The sequence below is a fragment of the Mastacembelus armatus genome, chromosome 5 (genome assembly GCF_900324485.2).
Source record: "Mastacembelus armatus chromosome 5, fMasArm1.2, whole genome shotgun sequence".
NCBI classification, from domain to species: domain Eukaryota; kingdom Metazoa; phylum Chordata; class Actinopteri; order Synbranchiformes; family Mastacembelidae; genus Mastacembelus; species Mastacembelus armatus.
Window position 1 is genome coordinate 21,893,955 of NC_046637.1, and position 18,585 is coordinate 21,912,539.

Consider the following 18,585-nt stretch of genomic DNA (forward strand, 5'->3'; position numbering starts at 1 on the left):
AATTGTGTGATATCACACATTAGAAGCCACAAATTATTGTCAATGTAATACAAAAGTCTTCAAATAAATCACAATATTCTAAAAAAAACATACAGATCTCAAGATGCAAGATTTGATGAAGTTGAAAAAAATATATGTCCTATTTTTTTTACTATACCCAAAATGTTTTTCAATTATTTTTTAATTATCTCTGAATCAAGCCTGACATCTACATAATAGATGGTGTATTTTAATGTGATGTCAGTATTTACAGTAAATGTGTGAAACAGAACTCCCGGTATCTTCAGGTGAAGACACAGGTCAGTGAATAGCGCCATCTTGCGGCTGTCGCTGCACATTACACGCCGGTATAAGGTTTCCGGTGTTATGGCGACCACCGGCATCATCGCTTCAGTCTGGAGAAAAGCAGACTGTGCATTCAGGTAAAGTCGCTCACACACTCATACCTACCCTCACTCACTCGACCAGTCACAGTGAGATTTGTGTGTACTGCAGGTTTTAGTGACGCCGATATGTTAAGTATTTTTTCCTGGCTAGTTGTTTTCCTGCCACATCGGCTCCTCTTGAATCAGTTTTCAGGGGGTCTTGGCTTTGTCACGTTTTAACGCTAACCTTCATGTTAGCCACCACGTAAAGATGCCCAACATTACTCTGCAATTAACTTTATGTTCATATTTATCCCTCGAATAGGAAAATTGTAAGTGATGTGTTATTACCTCCACATGTCCACACTGTTAAGCCCCAATTTAGCGCAGCACATCCCGAGCGGGTTTATATCAGGCGGGTCAGCGTCAACGTTAACTTCAACTTAACCAAAAGGTTAACGTTAATTTTTTTACATATCAGGCTGCAGTACTTCATATTAACATTTCATCTTCCCATAAAGCCATTGAGCGGCAAACAAAGTTACACAGACAACAGGCTTCGTAAACAAACGGCTCTGCCGTGTGTTAAGATAAACAGCTAGCTAGCTAAAAGAAACGAAGTTAACGTTAATTAGTTATCGTTAGCTAGTTAGCTACAACAAACCAGCTTTGTATGCGCACATGTAGCTTCACTTCAGCGCTGCTCCTCATCACTTTACGCTCGCCTGTTACCGGAGCAGCGGGAATTGACGGGTTTTTTAAAGACATTTCAGTTCCTTTTAGATTTGGGAGACTCTGATGTGCAGCAGTGTTTTAACAAAGCTCACACTTTTTTATTTGTTGATCGTTGAGTTTGGGAGTGAAATGTGTTTGGCTTTAGCACAAACATACTCGAGGCGTTTAAACAAATGAACTTGGATCGTGGTAACAGGCTGCTGTGTAAATACTGGCTTGGCCAACTGGAGCTGCTTATGTCACGTTATTACCAGCCAGCAATGTCCATTTGCCTCTTCAGGCTCTGCTATGATTGCTCAGACAGCGGTCGGAAAAAGGTCAGCTTCCTGCAACAGGACCTTTCCTTACGTGGAGCTCAGATCGTCCTTGAGCAGCTGTGTTCCCACACACTTGCTTGTGCCTACATGCTTACATCCTGTGCTGTTCGGCTTTCAACCAAAATTACAGAGAGCGAGTCTGAGTCTGTGTTTCTGTCTCCCTCCTTCTCACAGAGTGCTGTGAAGAGAGGCAGCTATCTCACATGTCTGTGTAAATCTGACTATGCTGCTCTTGGTAGCTCTGGGAATAGTTTTTTCTTCCATTGTGGTCACCACTGAGAAGGCTGGAAGCACCAACCATAAACCACCAGAACCACTCCTCAACTACAGCAGGATCTCCCTGCCTCCGGAGCACGTACCCTACTTCCTCTACAACAACAAGTGGTTCGCCAAGCAATGCCGCCTGGACCCACACTGTCCTTTTAAAGTAAGATATGCCTTTTTTTTTCTGCTTGTCTTTATAGCTCTAATAATGGCCACTGTCTGTCATGGGCCTGAAGATTTAGATTATAATTATTAACATCATGAACCTTGTTCAGTTGTGTTGTTTTTAGTTTTGGGTGGGAAAAGGATAGAGATTGTGCTTGGTTATAGTTTTGATTGATGTAATTTTTGTGCTCCTGAATAGACACTTCTCTCCTGTAGCTGAGCAAGGAGAAACAAGACTGTTCCAGGCCTTTGTCTGTGTTGTTACGTTGATGCCTCAGCTGACTTAAAGGTGCTTTAAAAAGGTGGCTCTGGCCCTCAATATATATTTCAAAGCGTCTAACTTGTGCAGTTTCTGCTTGCGTGTTTTTTTGTCTTGTCTTTTACAGTGGAATAAAAGTACAAATTATTTAAAGCAGTTTGTTCTATCAGAGCAGCGTATCCCATGAGTTTACACTTGTGTTTACTTTTTACTTCCAATTACATTTGAGGTAACAAAAGTATTATGTAAAATTATTTTAGATATGTCCTATGTGGGCAGTACAGTGGATTAGTGGTTAGTATGGTTGCCTCACAGCAAGAAGGTTCCTGGTTCCCTTACTGTCTGTGTGGAGTTTCCATATTCTCCCTGTGCTTGCTTGGGTTTTCTCTGGCAATGCACTTTCCTCCCACAGTCCAGGGTTATTGGTGACTCTAAATTGCCCACAGGAGTGAGTGTGATTGTGTGTGGTTGTTTGTGACTATGTGGCCCTGTGATGGACTGGTGACCTATCCAGGGTGTTCCCCTGCCTTTCACCCAAAGAGAACTGGGATAGGCTCCAGCAGATCCCTATGACCCTAAATAGGACTAAGTGGGTATAGATGATGGATGGATATCTACTATGTTTAATGGAATATTTAACCTATCTTAACATTCCATCAGCTTAGTTAGCTCATCAAGTAATATAAGATACAATACAATAAGATAAACTTTATTAATCCCTGAATGGAAATTCAAGATTCCCAGACAGGAAAATTCAGGATTAGCATGGGTGGATAAAATGGATTAGTACATTTTTAAAATATCATTTCATTTTGTTTGGTTGTCTAAAAATATTTAAATTACAAAAATATAATCTGCTTTTTGCTGATATTCAGACAGGGAACGCCCATTGTTTTACCTCTCCCATTATACAGTATGTGTACTTTTGACACTCTGCTATATGAAGCTTCATATCATACCACAAACACACACACACACACATACACACCCATACACATATTTACGCTTGTTTTTACAACAGGATGCACTGCTGGATTCATCTTCCTGTTGGGGTTACGAGAAAAGCTGTGATCCAAGGAAACGCTTCAGCTATCCAGTTTGTACTAAAGCTGACTCTGGATGGTACTGCTGTTTTCAACACGTACTCAGTTTTCATTTCAGTAGCATAATGCAATACAGTTTACATAATTGACATTTTACTTTCTCATTGCTGTCATTCATGATCTGTCAGGTGTTCAGTAATCTTAAGGATTCCCTATAGTAGTACTATTTAATTCATATGCATGCATTAATTTACTTAACCACATTCTATATTGTCTTTCCAATGCAAAAATGTGCTTGCTCAGTCATAGCATACATCAGTAATGAGCCATAATGGTTGTGGTTTTGGTTATCTAAATCTCTCGTGTCAGGGCTCGTTCAGTGGAGGCAGCGCAGGAACTTTTCTGGAAGCAGGCTGATTTTGGCTATGTTAAGGAGCGCCTCTCTGAGATGAAAACACTCTGCAAGGCCAGCAAGCCAGTAAGTCTGCTCATTTCCTCAGTTCCCACGAGCCTATTAAGTCAACAGGAAGAAACAACAAGTAGAAACAGGCGCAATGTTAAACAAAGGAGTCTTCAGACAATAGGCCTGAATAAGATTTGTAGTTCAGGAGCAGCAGTATAGAGAGAATATAATGTGCAGGCCACTCTTAATGATGTTAAATGCTAAATATTTCTATCCAAATATTTTCCAGGGGGACTCATCATTAAGATGCAGTAGACACACTCGATTCTGTAGGGCCACTAACCTTTACCTGGACTTACGGAAGCCGCGGCGAAGTCATGAGAGGTCAGTACAAATTAAAATAACATATCCATAAAAACATCACTGTGACAACTCATTTGACAAAACTCATCTGTGTTTGTGTTGCAGATACAAGGAGGACTTTATTCAGAAAGGTGAGATTGGTGGTCATTGCAGACTGAACAAACAAGCACTTGCTGATGAGGGAGAGCACCAGAGCCCCTTGCAATCTTGGTGAGGCCAAACACAAATATTCACATATTTGGTTACTGGAGTGATGCTGGCCCATGATGAATTAGAAACATTGCACAGCCTTACAGGGATGAGAATGCTTTTTATTCTCAGAGATTATTTTATATGATCCAAGATACCAATAGTATCAGGACTGCTAAATTAGCCCTTTACAAAGATTGAAAAACCTAAAGAAAGTGCTTTTGACCACAGGACCAGTGATGCTGGGCCATGATGAATTAGAAACATTGCACAGCCTTACAGGGATGAGAATGCTTTTTATTCTCAGAGATTATTTTATATGATCCAAGATACCAATAGTATCAGGACTGCTAAATTAGCCCTTTACAAAGATTGAAAAACCTAAAGAAAGTGCTTTTGAGCACAGGACCAGTGACGTAATGAATAATGTGTCTGACTGCAAATCAGAAGATTCTAGGTTTGACTCCTGGCTGCCTTGCGTCACTTCCTTTTCTTATTCATGTAGAAAGCACGACTACAATAGAGCGCCAAATCCTGACCACTAGACCACCAGGGAACTGCTCTGATGGTTATGTTGGATTGTGTGGCATGCTATAAATGTGTAATTGCACAGGCCATCACTAGGCTGTGCGTTTCTCCCAGACTGATAATGGACACTGCATTGTGTTTTCATTGTGAAAATGCCAGAGTATGTGCATGATTTTAGGGTGAAAGTATCTGTGTACTTCCAATGTTGTTTTAGATGCGTAATAACCTCAAGAGTTAAGATTTTCCCTGACCGGGAATCGGACGTGGGCCGTGGCGGTGAGAGCGCCAAATCCTGACCACTAGACCACCGAAGAACTGCTTTCTTGGGTTATGCTGGATTGTGTGGCATGTGACAACTGAAAGGAGAACGCTATAAATATATAATTACACAGGCCATCACTAGGTTGCGTAATAACCTGAAAAGTTAAGACTTTCCCTGACCGGGAATCGAACCCTGGCCGTGGCGGTGAGAGCGCCAAATCCTGACCACTAGACCACCAGGGAACTGCTTTCTTAGTTTATGTTGGATTGTGTGGCATGTGACAACTGAAAGGAGAACGCTATAAATGTGTAATTACACAGGCCATCACTAGGTACTAGACTGATAATGGACACTGCATTGTGTTTTCATTGTGAATATGCTAGTGAGTATGTGCATGATTTTACGGTGAAAGTATCTGTGTACTTCCAATGTTGTTTTAGATGCGTAATAACCTCAAGAGGGAAGGTTTTCCCTGACCGGGAATCGAACCCCGGCCGTAGCGGTGAGAGCGCCAAATCCTGACCACTAGACCACCAGGGAACTGGTTTTTTTGGGTTATGTTGGATTGAGTGGCATGTGACAAGTGAAAGGACAACGCTATAAATGTGTAATTACACAGGCCACCACTAGGCTGTGCGTCTCTCCCAGACTGATAATGGACACTGCATTGTGTTTTCATTGTGAAAATGCCAGAGTATGTGCATGATTTCAGGGTGAAAGTATCTGTGTACTTCCAAAGTTGTTTTAGATGCGTAATAACCTCAAGAGTTAAGATTTTCCCTGACCGGGAATCGAACCCTGGCCGTGGCGGTGACAGCGCCAAATCCTGACCACTAGACCACCAGGGAACTGCTTTCTTAGTTTATGTTGGATTGTGTGGCATGTGACAGCTGGACAAAGCACGCTATAAACATGTAATTACACAGGCCATCACTAGGTACTAGACTGATAATGGACACTGCATTGTGTTTTCATTGTGAATATGCTAGTGAGTATGTACATGATTTTAGGGTGAAAGTATCTCCGTACATTCTAGGCTGTTTAAGACGCGTAATAACCTCAAGAGTTAAGATTTTCCCTGACCGGGAATCGAACCCGGGCCGTGGCGGTGAGAGCGCCAAATCCTGACCACTAGACCACCAGGGAACTGCTTTCATGAGTTATGTTGGATTGTGTGGCATGTGACAGTTGGACAAAGCACGCTATAAACATGTAATTACACAGGCCATCACTAGGTACTAGACTGATAATGGACACTGCATTGTGTTTTCATTGTGAAAATGTGCATGATTTTAGGGTGAGAATATCTGTGTGCTTTCAATGTTGTTTTAGATGCGTAATAACCTCAAGAGTTAAGATTTTCCCTGGCCGGGAATCGAACCCGGGCCGTGGCGGTGAGAGCGCCAAATCCTGACCACTAGACCACCAGGGAACTGGTTTTTTGGGTTATGTTGGATTGAGTGGCATGTGACAAGTGAAAGGACAACGCTATAAATGTGTAATTACATAGGCCATCACTAGGTTGCGTAATAACCTCAAAAGTTAAGACTTTCCCTGACCGGGAATCGAATTCGGGCCGTGGCAGTGAGAGCGCCAAATCCTGACCACTAGACTACCAGGGAACTGCTTTCTTGGGTTATGTTGGATTGTGTGGCATGTGACAACTGAAAGGAGAACGCTATAAATGTGTATTTACACAGGTGGTGTGAATACGCGAGTGAGTATGTATATTATTTTACGGTGAAATTATCTCTTTACATTCAAGGCTGTTTTAGACGCGTAATAACCTCAAGAGTTAAGATTTTCCCTGACCGGGGATCGAACCCAGGCCGTGGCGGTGAGAGCGCCAAATCCTGACCACTAGACCACCAGGGAACTGCTTTCTATGTTGGATTGTGTGGCATGTGACAACTGAAAGGAGAACGCTATAAATGTGTAAATACACAGGCCATCACTAAGTACTAGACTGATAATGGACACTGCATTGTGTTTCCAAATCCTGACCACTAGACCACCAGGGAACTGTTTTTTTGGGTTATGCTGGATTGAGTGGCATGTGACAAGTGAAAGGACAACGCTATAAATGTGTAATTACATAGGCCATCACTAGGTTGCGGAATAACCTCAAAAGTTAAGACTTTCCCTGACCGGGAATCGAAATCGGGCCGTGGCAGTGAGAGCGCCAAATCCTGACCACTAGACCACCAGGGAACTGCTTTCTATGTTGGATTGTGTGGCATGTGACAACTGAAAGGAGAACGCTATAAATGTGTAATTACACAGGCCATCACTAGGTGCTAGACTGATAATGGACACTGCATTGTGTTTTCATTGTGAATATGCTAGTGAGTATGTGCATGATTTTACGGTGAAAGTATCTGTGTACTTCCAATGTTGTTTTAGATGCGTAATAACCTCGAGAGGCAAGGTTTGCCCTGACCGGGAATCGAACCCGGGCCGTGGCGGTGAGAGCGCCAAATCCTGACCACTAGACCACAAGGGAATTGGTTTTTTGGGTTATGTTGGATTGAGTGGCATGTGACAAGTGAAAGGACAACGCTATAAATGTGTAATTACACACGCCACCACTAGGCTGTGCGTCTCTCCCAGAGTGATAATGGACACTGCATTGTGTTTTCATTGCGAAAATGCCAGAATATGTGCATGATTTCAGGGTGAAAGTATCTGTGTACTTCCAAAGTTGTTTTAGATGCGTAATAACCTCAAGAGTTAAGATTTTCCCTGACCGGGAATCGAACCCGGGCCGTGGCGGTGAGAGCGCCAAATCCTGACCACTAGACCACCAGGGAACTGCTTTCATGAGTTATGTTGGATTGTGTGGCATGTGACAACTGAAAGGAGAACGCTATAAATGTGTAATTACACAGGCCATCACTAGGTTGCGTAATAACCTGAAAAGTTTAGACTTTCCCTGACCGGGAATCGAACCCTGGCCGTGGCGATGAGAGCGCCAAATCCTGACCACTAGACCACCAGGGAACTGCTTTCATGAGTTATGTTGGATTGTGTGGCCTGTGACAGCTGGACAAAGCATGCTATAAACATGTAATTACACAGGCCTTCACTAGGTACTAGACTGATAATGGACACTGCATTGTGTTTCCATTGTGAAAATGCTAGTGAATATGTGCATGATTTTAGGGTGAGAATATCTGTGTGCTTTCAATGTTGTTTTAGATGCGTAATAACCTCAAGAGTTAAGATTTTCCCTGGCCGGGAATCGAACCCGGGCCGTGGCGGTGAGAGCGCCAAATCCTGACCACTAGACCACCAGGGAACTGGTTTTTTGGGTTATGTTGGATTGAGTGGCATGTGACAAGTGAAAGGACAACGCTATAAATGTGTAATTACATAGGCCATCACTAGGTTGCGTAATAACCTCAAAAGTTAAGACTTTCCCTGACCGGGAATCGAATTCGGGCCGTGGCAGTGAGAGCGCCAAATCCTGACCACTAGACTACCAGGGAACTGCTTTCTTGGGTTATGTTGGATTGTGTGGCATGTGACAACTGAAAGGAGAACGCTATAAATGTGTATTTACACAGGTGGTGTGAATACGCGAGTGAGTATGTATATTATTTTACGGTGAAATTATCTCTTTACATTCAAGGCTGTTTTAGACGCGTAATAACCTCAAGAGTTAAGATTTTCCCTGACCGGGGATCGAACCCAGGCCGTGGCGGTGAGAGCGCCAAATCCTGACCACTAGACCACCAGGGAACTGCTTTCTATGTTGGATTGTGTGGCATGTGACAACTGAAAGGAGAACGCTATAAATGTGTAAATACACAGGCCATCACTAAGTACTAGACTGATAATGGACACTGCATTGTGTTTCCAAATCCTGACCACTAGACCACCAGGGAACTGTTTTTTTGGGTTATGCTGGATTGAGTGGCATGTGACAAGTGAAAGGACAACGCTATAAATGTGTAATTACATAGGCCATCACTAGGTTGCGGAATAACCTCAAAAGTTAAGACTTTCCCTGACCGGGAATCGAAATCGGGCCGTGGCAGTGAGAGCGCCAAATCCTGACCACTAGACCACCAGGGAACTGCTTTCTATGTTGGATTGTGTGGCATGTGACAACTGAAAGGAGAACGCTATAAATGTGTAATTACACAGGCCATCACTAGGTGCTAGACTGATAATGGACACTGCATTGTGTTTTCATTGTGAATATGCTAGTGAGTATGTGCATGATTTTACGGTGAAAGTATCTGTGTACTTCCAATGTTGTTTTAGATGCGTAATAACCTCGAGAGGCAAGGTTTGCCCTGACCGGGAATCGAACCCGGGCCGTGGCGGTGAGAGCGCCAAATCCTGACCACTAGACCACAAGGGAATTGGTTTTTTGGGTTATGTTGGATTGAGTGGCATGTGACAAGTGAAAGGACAACGCTATAAATGTGTAATTACACACGCCACCACTAGGCTGTGCGTCTCTCCCAGAGTGATAATGGACACTGCATTGTGTTTTCATTGCGAAAATGCCAGAATATGTGCATGATTTCAGGGTGAAAGTATCTGTGTACTTCCAAAGTTGTTTTAGATGCGTAATAACCTCAAGAGTTAAGATTTTCCCTGACCGGGAATCGAACCCGGGCCGTGGCGGTGAGAGCGCCAAATCCTGACCACTAGACCACCAGGGAACTGCTTTCATGAGTTATGTTGGATTGTGTGGCATGTGACAACTGAAAGGAGAACGCTATAAATGTGTAATTACACAGGCCATCACTAGGTTGCGTAATAACCTGAAAAGTTTAGACTTTCCCTGACCGGGAATCGAACCCTGGCCGTGGCGATGAGAGCGCCAAATCCTGACCACTAGACCACCAGGGAACTGCTTTCTATGTTGGATTGTGTGGCATGTGACAACTGAAAGGAGAACGCTATAAATGTGTAAATACACAGGCCATCACTAAGTACTAGACTGATAATGGACACTGCATTGTGTTTCCAAATCCTGACCACTAGACCACCAGGGAACTGTTTTTTTGGGTTATGCTGGATTGAGTGGCATGTGACAAGTGAAAGGACAACGCTATAAATGTGTAATTACATAGGCCATCACTAGGTTGCGGAATAACCTCAAAAGTTAAGACTTTCCCTGACCGGGAATCGAAATCGGGCCGTGGCAGTGAGAGCGCCAAATCCTGACCACTAGACCACCAGGGAACTGCTTTCTATGTTGGATTGTGTGGCATGTGACAACTGAAAGGAGAACGCTATAAATGTGTAATTACACAGGCCATCACTAGGTGCTAGACTGATAATGGACACTGCATTGTGTTTTCATTGTGAATATGCTAGTGAGTATGTGCATGATTTTACGGTGAAAGTATCTGTGTACTTCCAATGTTGTTTTAGATGCGTAATAACCTCGAGAGGCAAGGTTTGCCCTGACCGGGAATCGAACCCGGGCCGTGGCGGTGAGAGCGCCAAATCCTGACCACTAGACCACAAGGGAATTGGTTTTTTGGGTTATGTTGGATTGAGTGGCATGTGACAAGTGAAAGGACAACGCTATAAATGTGTAATTACACACGCCACCACTAGGCTGTGCGTCTCTCCCAGAGTGATAATGGACACTGCATTGTGTTTTCATTGCGAAAATGCCAGAATATGTGCATGATTTCAGGGTGAAAGTATCTGTGTACTTCCAAAGTTGTTTTAGATGCGTAATAACCTCAAGAGTTAAGATTTTCCCTGACCGGGAATCGAACCCGGGCCGTGGCGGTGAGAGCGCCAAATCCTGACCACTAGACCACCAGGGAACTGCTTTCATGAGTTATGTTGGATTGTGTGGCATGTGACAACTGAAAGGAGAACGCTATAAATGTGTAATTACACAGGCCATCACTAGGTTGCGTAATAACCTGAAAAGTTTAGACTTTCCCTGACCGGGAATCGAACCCTGGCCGTGGCGATGAGAGCGCCAAATCCTGACCACTAGACCACCAGGGAACTGCTTTCATGAGTTATGTTGGATTGTGTGGCCTGTGACAGCTGGACAAAGCATGCTATAAACATGTAATTACACAGGCCTTCACTAGGTACTAGACTGATAATGGACACTGCATTGTGTTTCCATTGTGAAAATGCTAGTGAATATGTGCATGATTTTAGGGTGAGAATATCTGTGCGCTTTCAATGTTGTTTTAGATGCGTAATAACCTCAAGAGTTAAGATTTTCCCTGACCGGGAATCGAACCCAGGCCGTGGCGGTGAGAGTGCCAAATCCTGACCACTAGACCACCAGGGAACTGTTTTTCTGGGTTTTGTTGGATTGAGTGGCATGTGACAAGTGAAAGGACAACGCTATAAATGTGTAATTACATAGGCCATCACTAGGTTGCATAATAACCTCAAAAGTTAAGACTTTCCCTGACCGGGAATCGAATTCGGGCCGTGGCAGTGAGAGCGCCAAATCCTGACCACTAGACTACCAGGGAACTGCTTTCTTGGGTTATGTTGGATTGTGTGGCATGTGACAACTGAAAGGAGAACGCTATAAATGTGTATTTACACAGGTGGTGTGAATATGCTAGTGAGTATGTATATTATTTTACGGTGAAATTATCTCTTTACATTCAAGGCTTTTTTAGACGCGTAATAACCTCAAGAGTTAAGATTTTCCCTGATGGGGAATCGAACCCGGGCCGTGGCGGTGAGAGCGCCAAATCCTGACCACTAGACCACCAGGGAACTGGTTTTTTGGGTTATGTTGGATTGTGTGGCATGTGACAACTGAAAGGAGAACGCTATAAATGTGTAATTACACAGGCCATCACTAGGTTGCGTAATAACCTGAAAAGTTTAGACTTTCCCTGACCGGGAATCGAACCCGGGCCGTGGCGGTGAGAGCGCCAAATCCTGACCACTAGACCACCAGGGAACTGCTTTCATGAGTTATGTTGGATTGTGTGGCCTGTGACAGCTGGACAAAGCATGCTATAAACATGTAATTACACAGGCCATCACTAGGTACTAGACTGATAATGGACACTGCATTGTGTTTTCATTGTGAATATGCTAGTGAGTATGTGCATGATTTTACGGTGAAAGTATCTGTGTACTTCCAATGTTGTTTTAGATGCGTAATAACCTCAAGAGGCAAGGTTTTCCCTAACCGGGAATCAAACCCGGGCCGTGGCGGTGAGAGCGCCAAATCCTGACCACTAGACCACCAGGGAACTGGTTTTCTGGGTTATGTTGGATTGAGTGGCATGTGACAGCTAGACAAAGCACGCTATGAAGATGTAATTACACAGGCCATCACTAGGTACTAGACTGATAATGGACACTGCATTGTGTTTTCATTGTGAATATGCTAGTGAGTATGTATATTATTTTACGGTGAAAGTACCTGTGTACTTCCAAAGTTGTTTTAGATGCGTAATAACCTCAAGAGGCAAGGTTTTCCCTGACCGGGAATCGAACCCGGGCCGTGGCGGTGAGAGCGCCAAATCCTGACCACTAGACCACCAGGAAACTGGTTTTTTTGGGTTATGTTGGATTGAGTGGCATGTGACAAATGAAAGGAGAACGCTATAAATGTGTAATTACACAGGCTATCACTAGGCTGTGCGTCTCTCTAATGGACACTGCATTGTGTTTTCATTGCGAAAATGCCAGAGTATGTGCATGATTTTAGGGTGAAAGTATCTCCGTACATTCTCGGCTTTTTTAGACGCGTAATAACCTCAAGAGTCAAGGTTTTCCCTGACCGGGAATCGAACCCGGGCCGTGGCAGTGAGAGCGCCAAATCCTGACCACTAGACTACCAGGGAACTGCTTTCTTGGGTTATGTTGGATTGTGTGGCATGTGACAACTGAAAGGAGAACGCTATAAATGTGTATTTACACAGGTGGTGTGAATACGCGCGTGAGTATGTATATTATTTTACGGTGAAATTATCTCTTTACATTCAAGGCTGTTTTAGACGCGTAATAACCTCAAGAGTTACGATTTTCCCTGACCGGGAATCGAACCCAGGCCGTGGCGGTGAGAGCGCCAAATCCTGACCACTAGACCACCAGGGAACTGCTTTCTATGTTGGATTGTGTGGCATGTGACAACTGAAAGGAGAACGCTATAAATGTGTAAATACACAGGCCATCACTAAGTACTAGACTGATAATGGACACTGCATTGTGTTTCCAAATCCTGACCACTAGACCACCAGGGAACTGTTTTTTTGGGTTATGCTGGATTGAGTGGCATGTGACAAGTGAAAGGACAACGCTATAAATGTGTAATTACATAGGCCATCACTAGGTTGCGGAATAACCTCAAAAGTTAAGACTTTCCCTGACCGGGAATCGAAATCGGGCCGTGGCAGTGAGAGCGCCAAATCCTGACCACTAGACCACCAGGGAACTGCTTTCTATGTTGGATTGTGTGGCATGTGACAACTGAAAGGAGAACGCTATAAATGTGTAATTACACAGGCCATCACTAGGTGCTAGACTGATAATGGACACTGCATTGTGTTTTCATTGTGAATATGCTAGTGAGTATGTGCATGATTTTACGGTGAAAGTATCTGTGTACTTCCAATGTTGTTTTAGATGCGTAATAACCTCGAGAGGCAAGGTTTGCCCTGACCGGGAATCGAACCCGGGCCGTGGCGGTGAGAGCGCCAAATCCTGACCACTAGACCACAAGGGAATTGGTTTTTTGGGTTATGTTGGATTGAGTGGCATGTGACAAGTGAAAGGACAACGCTATAAATGTGTAATTACACACGCCACCACTAGGCTGTGCGTCTCTCCCAGAGTGATAATGGACACTGCATTGTGTTTTCATTGCGAAAATGCCAGAATATGTGCATGATTTCAGGGTGAAAGTATCTGTGTACTTCCAAAGTTGTTTTAGATGCGTAATAACCTCAAGAGTTAAGATTTTCCCTGACCGGGAATCGAACCCGGGCCGTGGCGGTGAGAGCGCCAAATCCTGACCACTAGACCACCAGGGAACTGCTTTCATGAGTTATGTTGGATTGTGTGGCATGTGACAACTGAAAGGAGAACGCTATAAATGTGTAATTACACAGGCCATCACTAGGTTGCGTAATAACCTGAAAAGTTTAGACTTTCCCTGACCGGGAATCGAACCCTGGCCGTGGCGATGAGAGCGCCAAATCCTGACCACTAGACCACCAGGGAACTGCTTTCATGAGTTATGTTGGATTGTGTGGCCTGTGACAGCTGGACAAAGCATGCTATAAACATGTAATTACACAGGCCTTCACTAGGTACTAGACTGATAATGGACACTGCATTGTGTTTCCATTGTGAAAATGCTAGTGAATATGTGCATGATTTTAGGGTGAGAATATCTGTGCGCTTTCAATGTTGTTTTAGATGCGTAATAACCTCAAGAGTTAAGATTTTCCCTGACCGGGAATCGAACCCAGGCCGTGGCGGTGAGAGTGCCAAATCCTGACCACTAGACCACCAGGGAACTGTTTTTCTGGGTTTTGTTGGATTGAGTGGCATGTGACAAGTGAAAGGACAACGCTATAAATGTGTAATTACATAGGCCATCACTAGGTTGCATAATAACCTCAAAAGTTAAGACTTTCCCTGACCGGGAATCGAATTCGGGCCGTGGCAGTGAGAGCGCCAAATCCTGACCACTAGACTACCAGGGAACTGCTTTCTTGGGTTATGTTGGATTGTGTGGCATGTGACAACTGAAAGGAGAACGCTATAAATGTGTATTTACACAGGTGGTGTGAATATGCTAGTGAGTATGTATATTATTTTACGGTGAAATTATCTCTACATTCAAGGCTTTTTTAGACGCGTAATAACCTCAAGAGTTAAGATTTTCCCTGATGGGGAATCGAACCCGGGCCGTGGCGGTGAGAGCGCCAAATCCTGACCACTAGACCACCAGGGAACTGGTTTTTTGGGTTATGTTGGATTGTGTGGCATGTGACAACTGAAAGGAGAACGCTATAAATGTGTAATTACACAGGCCATCACTAGGTTGCGTAATAACCTGAAAAGTTTAGACTTTCCCTGACCGGGAATCGAACCCGGGCCGTGGCGGTGAGAGCGCCAAATCCTGACCACTAGACCACCAGGGAACTGCTTTCATGAGTTATGTTGGATTGTGTGGCCTGTGACAGCTGGACAAAGCATGCTATAAACATGTAATTACACAGGCCATCACTAGGTACTAGACTGATAATGGACACTGCATTGTGTTTTCATTGTGAATATGCTAGTGAGTATGTGCATGATTTTACGGTGAAAGTATCTGTGTACTTCCAATGTTGTTTTAGATGCGTAATAACCTCAAGAGGCAAGGTTTTCCCTAACCGGGAATCAAACCCGGGCCGTGGCGGTGAGAGCGCCAAATCCTGACCACTAGACCACCAGGGAACTGGTTTTCTGGGTTATGTTGGATTGAGTGGCATGTGACAGCTAGACAAAGCACGCTATGAAGATGTAATTACACAGGCCATCACTAGGTACTAGACTGATAATGGACACTGCATTGTGTTTTCATTGTGAATATGCTAGTGAGTATGTATATTATTTTACGGTGAAAGTACCTGTGTACTTCCAAAGTTGTTTTAGATGCGTAATAACCTCAAGAGGCAAGGTTTTCCCTGACCGGGAATCGAACCCGGGCCGTGGCGGTGAGAGCGCCAAATCCTGACCACTAGACCACCAGGAAACTGGTTTTTTTGGGTTATGTTGGATTGAGTGGCATGTGACAAATGAAAGGAGAACGCTATAAATGTGTAATTACACAGGCTATCACTAGGCTGTGCGTCTCTCTAATGGACACTGCATTGTGTTTTCATTGCGAAAATGCCAGAGTATGTGCATGATTTTAGGGTGAAAGTATCTCCGTACATTCTCGGCTGTTTTAGACGCGTAATAACCTCAAGAGTCAAGGTTTTCCCTGACCGGGAATCGAACCCGGGCCGTGGCGGTGAGAGCGCCAAATCCTGACCACTAGACCACCAGGGAACTGCTTTCTTGGGTTATGTTGGATTGTGTGGCCTGTGACAGCTGGACAAAGCACGCTATAAACATGTAATTACTTAGGCCATCACTAGGTACTAGACTGATAATGGACACTGCATTGTGTTTTCATTGTGAATATGCTAGTGAGCATGTATATTATTTTACGGTGAAATTATCTCTTTACATTCAAGGCTTTTTTAGACGCGTAATAACCTCAAGAGTTAAGATTTTCCCTGACCGGGAATCGAACCCGGGCCGTGGCGGTGAGAGCGCCAAATCCTGACCACTAGACCACCAGGGAACTGCTTGCTTGGGTTATGTTGGATTGTGTGGCATGTGACAACTGAAAGGAGAACGCTATAAATGTGTATTTACACAGGTGGTGTGAATATGCTAGTGAGTATGTATATTATTTTACAGTGAAATTATCTCTTTACATTCAAGGCTTTTTTAGACGCGTAATAACCTCAAGAGTTAAGATTTTCCCTGACCGGGAATCGAACCCGGGCCGTGGCGGTGAGAGCGCCAAATCCTGACCACTAGACCACCAGGGAACTGCTTTCTTGGTTTATGTTGGATTGTGTGGCATGTGACAGCTGGACAAAGCACGCTATAAACATGTAATTACACAGGCCATCACTAGGTACTAGACTGATAATGGACACTGCATTGTGTTTTCATTGTGAATATGCTAGTGAGTATGTGCATGATTTTACGGTGAAAGTATCTGTGTACTTCCAATGTTGTTTTAGATGCGTAATAACCTCAAGAGTTAAGATTTACCCTGACTGGGAATTGAATCCGGGCCGTGGCGGTGAAAGCGCCAAATCCTGACCACTAGACCACCAGGGAACCGGTTTTTTGGGTTATGTTGGATTGTGTGGCATGTGACAGCTGGACAAAGCACGCTATAAACGTGTAATTACACAGGCCATCACTAGGTACTAGACTGATAATGGACACTGCATTGTGTTTTCATTGTGAAAATGTGCATGATTTTACGGTGAGAATATCTGTGTGCTTTCAATGTTGTTTTAGACGCGTAATAACCTCAAGAGGCAAGGTTTTCCCTGACCGGGAATCGAACCCGGGCCGTGGCGGTGAGAGCGCCAAATCCTTACCACTAGACCACCAGGGAACTGCTTTTTTGGGTTATGTTGGATTGTGTGGCATGTGACAACTGAAAGGAGAACGCTATAAATGTGTAATTACACAGGCCATCACTAGGTACTAGACTGATAATGGACACTGCATTGTGTTTTCATTGTGAATATGCTAGTGAGTATGTGCATGATTTTACGGTGAAAGTATCTGTGTACTTCCAATGTTGTTTTAGATGCGTAATAACCTCAAGAGTTAATATTTACCCTGACTGGGAATTGAATCCGGGCCGTGGCGGTGAGAGCGCCAAATCCTGACCACTAGACCACCAGGGAACTGGTTTTCTGGGTTATGTTGGATTGAGTGGCATGTGACAAATGAAAGGACAACGCTATAAATGTGTAATTACACAGGCCATCACTAGGCTGTGCGTCTCTCCCAGACTGATAATGGACACTGCATTGTGTTTTCATTGTGAACATGCTAGTGAGTGTGTGCATGATTTTACGGTGAAAGTATCTGTGTACTTCCAATGTTGTTTTAGGTGCGTAATAACCTCAAGAGGCAAGGTTTTCCCTGACCGGGAATCGAATCCGGGCCGTGGCGGTGAAAGCGCCAAATCCTGACCACTAGACCACCAGGGAACTGCTTTCTTGGGTTATGTTGGATTGTGTGGCATGTGACAGCTGGACAAAGCACGCTATAAACGTGTAATTACACAGGCCATCACTAGGTACTAGACTGATAATGGACACTGCATTGTGTTTTCATTGTGAAAATGCTAGTGAACATGTGCATGATTTTAGGGTGAGAATATCTGTGCGCTTTCAATGTTGTTTTAGATGCGTAATAACCTCAAGAGTTAAGATTTTCCCTGACCGGGAATCGAACCCGGGCCGTGGCGGTGAGAGCGCCAAATCCTGACCACTAGACCACCAGGGAACTGGTTTTCTGGGTTATGTTGGATTGAGTGGCATGTGACAAGTGAAAGGACAACGCTATAAATGTGTAATTACATAGGCCATCACTAGGTTGCGTAATAACCTCAAAAGTTAAGATTTTCCCTTACCGGGAATCGAACCCAGGCCGTGGCGGTGAGAGCGCCAAATCCTGACCACTAGACCACCAGGGAACCGGTTTTTTGGGTTATGTTGGATTGTGTGGCCTGTGACAGCTGGACAAAGCACGCTATAAACGTGTAATTACACAGGCCATCACTAGGTACTAGACTGATAATGGACACTGCATTGTGTTTTCATTGTGAATATGCTAGTGAGTATGTACATGATTTTAGGGTGAAAGTATCTCCGTACATTCTAGGCTGTTTAAGACGCGTAATAACCTCAAGAGGCAAGGTTTTCCCTGACCGGGAATCGAACCCGGGCCGTGGCGGTGAGAGCGCCAAATCCTGACCACTAGACCACCAGGGAACTGCTTTCTTGGGTTATGTTGGATTGTGTGGCATGTGACAACTGAAAGGAGAACGCTATAAATGTGTAATTACACAGGCCATCACTACGTACTAGACTGATAATGGACACTGCATTGTGTTTTCATTGTGAATATGCTAGTGAG

The 18,585-nt window shown here is 44.0% G+C and overlaps 1 protein-coding gene and 15 non-coding genes across 17 annotated transcripts in view; 1 reads left to right on the plus strand and 15 right to left on the minus strand.

Moving 5' to 3' along the window:
* Positions 1 to 360: 360 nt before the first annotated feature.
* Positions 361 to 18,585, plus strand: part of eogt (EGF domain-specific O-linked N-acetylglucosamine (GlcNAc) transferase) — a 41,653-nt gene continuing 23,428 nt past the window's right edge. For both annotated transcript variants that reach the window (XM_026305807.1, XM_026305808.1), the window contains exons 1-6: positions 361 to 422; positions 1,592 to 1,844; positions 3,127 to 3,227; positions 3,518 to 3,626; positions 3,841 to 3,935; positions 4,020 to 4,124. In XM_026305807.1, the coding sequence (XP_026161592.1) occupies positions 1,641 to 1,844; positions 3,127 to 3,227; positions 3,518 to 3,626; positions 3,841 to 3,935; positions 4,020 to 4,124 (614 nt within the window). In that variant the 5' untranslated portion in view covers positions 361 to 422; positions 1,592 to 1,640. The remainder of the gene's footprint in view (positions 423 to 1,591; positions 1,845 to 3,126; positions 3,228 to 3,517; positions 3,627 to 3,840; positions 3,936 to 4,019; positions 4,125 to 18,585) is intronic.
* trnae-cuc (transfer RNA glutamic acid (anticodon CUC)) lies at positions 5,968 to 6,039 on the minus strand. The gene has a single exon. It is a non-coding gene; the product is annotated as a tRNA-Glu (tRNA).
* Positions 6,254 to 6,325, minus strand: trnae-cuc (transfer RNA glutamic acid (anticodon CUC)). The gene has a single exon. It is a non-coding gene; the product is annotated as a tRNA-Glu (tRNA).
* Positions 7,632 to 7,703, minus strand: trnae-cuc (transfer RNA glutamic acid (anticodon CUC)). The gene has a single exon. It is a non-coding gene; the product is annotated as a tRNA-Glu (tRNA).
* trnae-cuc (transfer RNA glutamic acid (anticodon CUC)) lies at positions 8,120 to 8,191 on the minus strand. Its single transcript has one exon. It is a non-coding gene; the product is annotated as a tRNA-Glu (tRNA).
* trnae-cuc (transfer RNA glutamic acid (anticodon CUC)) lies at positions 9,498 to 9,569 on the minus strand. The gene has a single exon. It is a non-coding gene; the product is annotated as a tRNA-Glu (tRNA).
* On the minus strand, positions 10,623 to 10,694 carry trnae-cuc (transfer RNA glutamic acid (anticodon CUC)). The gene has a single exon. It is a non-coding gene; the product is annotated as a tRNA-Glu (tRNA).
* On the minus strand, positions 11,744 to 11,815 carry trnae-cuc (transfer RNA glutamic acid (anticodon CUC)). Its single transcript has one exon. It is a non-coding gene; the product is annotated as a tRNA-Glu (tRNA).
* trnae-cuc (transfer RNA glutamic acid (anticodon CUC)) lies at positions 13,827 to 13,898 on the minus strand. Its single transcript has one exon. It is a non-coding gene; the product is annotated as a tRNA-Glu (tRNA).
* Positions 14,946 to 15,017, minus strand: trnae-cuc (transfer RNA glutamic acid (anticodon CUC)). The gene has a single exon. It is a non-coding gene; the product is annotated as a tRNA-Glu (tRNA).
* Positions 15,841 to 15,912, minus strand: trnae-cuc (transfer RNA glutamic acid (anticodon CUC)). Its single transcript has one exon. It is a non-coding gene; the product is annotated as a tRNA-Glu (tRNA).
* On the minus strand, positions 16,139 to 16,210 carry trnae-cuc (transfer RNA glutamic acid (anticodon CUC)). Its single transcript has one exon. It is a non-coding gene; the product is annotated as a tRNA-Glu (tRNA).
* Positions 16,392 to 16,463, minus strand: trnae-cuc (transfer RNA glutamic acid (anticodon CUC)). The gene has a single exon. It is a non-coding gene; the product is annotated as a tRNA-Glu (tRNA).
* trnae-uuc (transfer RNA glutamic acid (anticodon UUC)) lies at positions 17,583 to 17,654 on the minus strand. The gene has a single exon. It is a non-coding gene; the product is annotated as a tRNA-Glu (tRNA).
* On the minus strand, positions 17,881 to 17,952 carry trnae-cuc (transfer RNA glutamic acid (anticodon CUC)). The gene has a single exon. It is a non-coding gene; the product is annotated as a tRNA-Glu (tRNA).
* On the minus strand, positions 18,369 to 18,440 carry trnae-cuc (transfer RNA glutamic acid (anticodon CUC)). Its single transcript has one exon. It is a non-coding gene; the product is annotated as a tRNA-Glu (tRNA).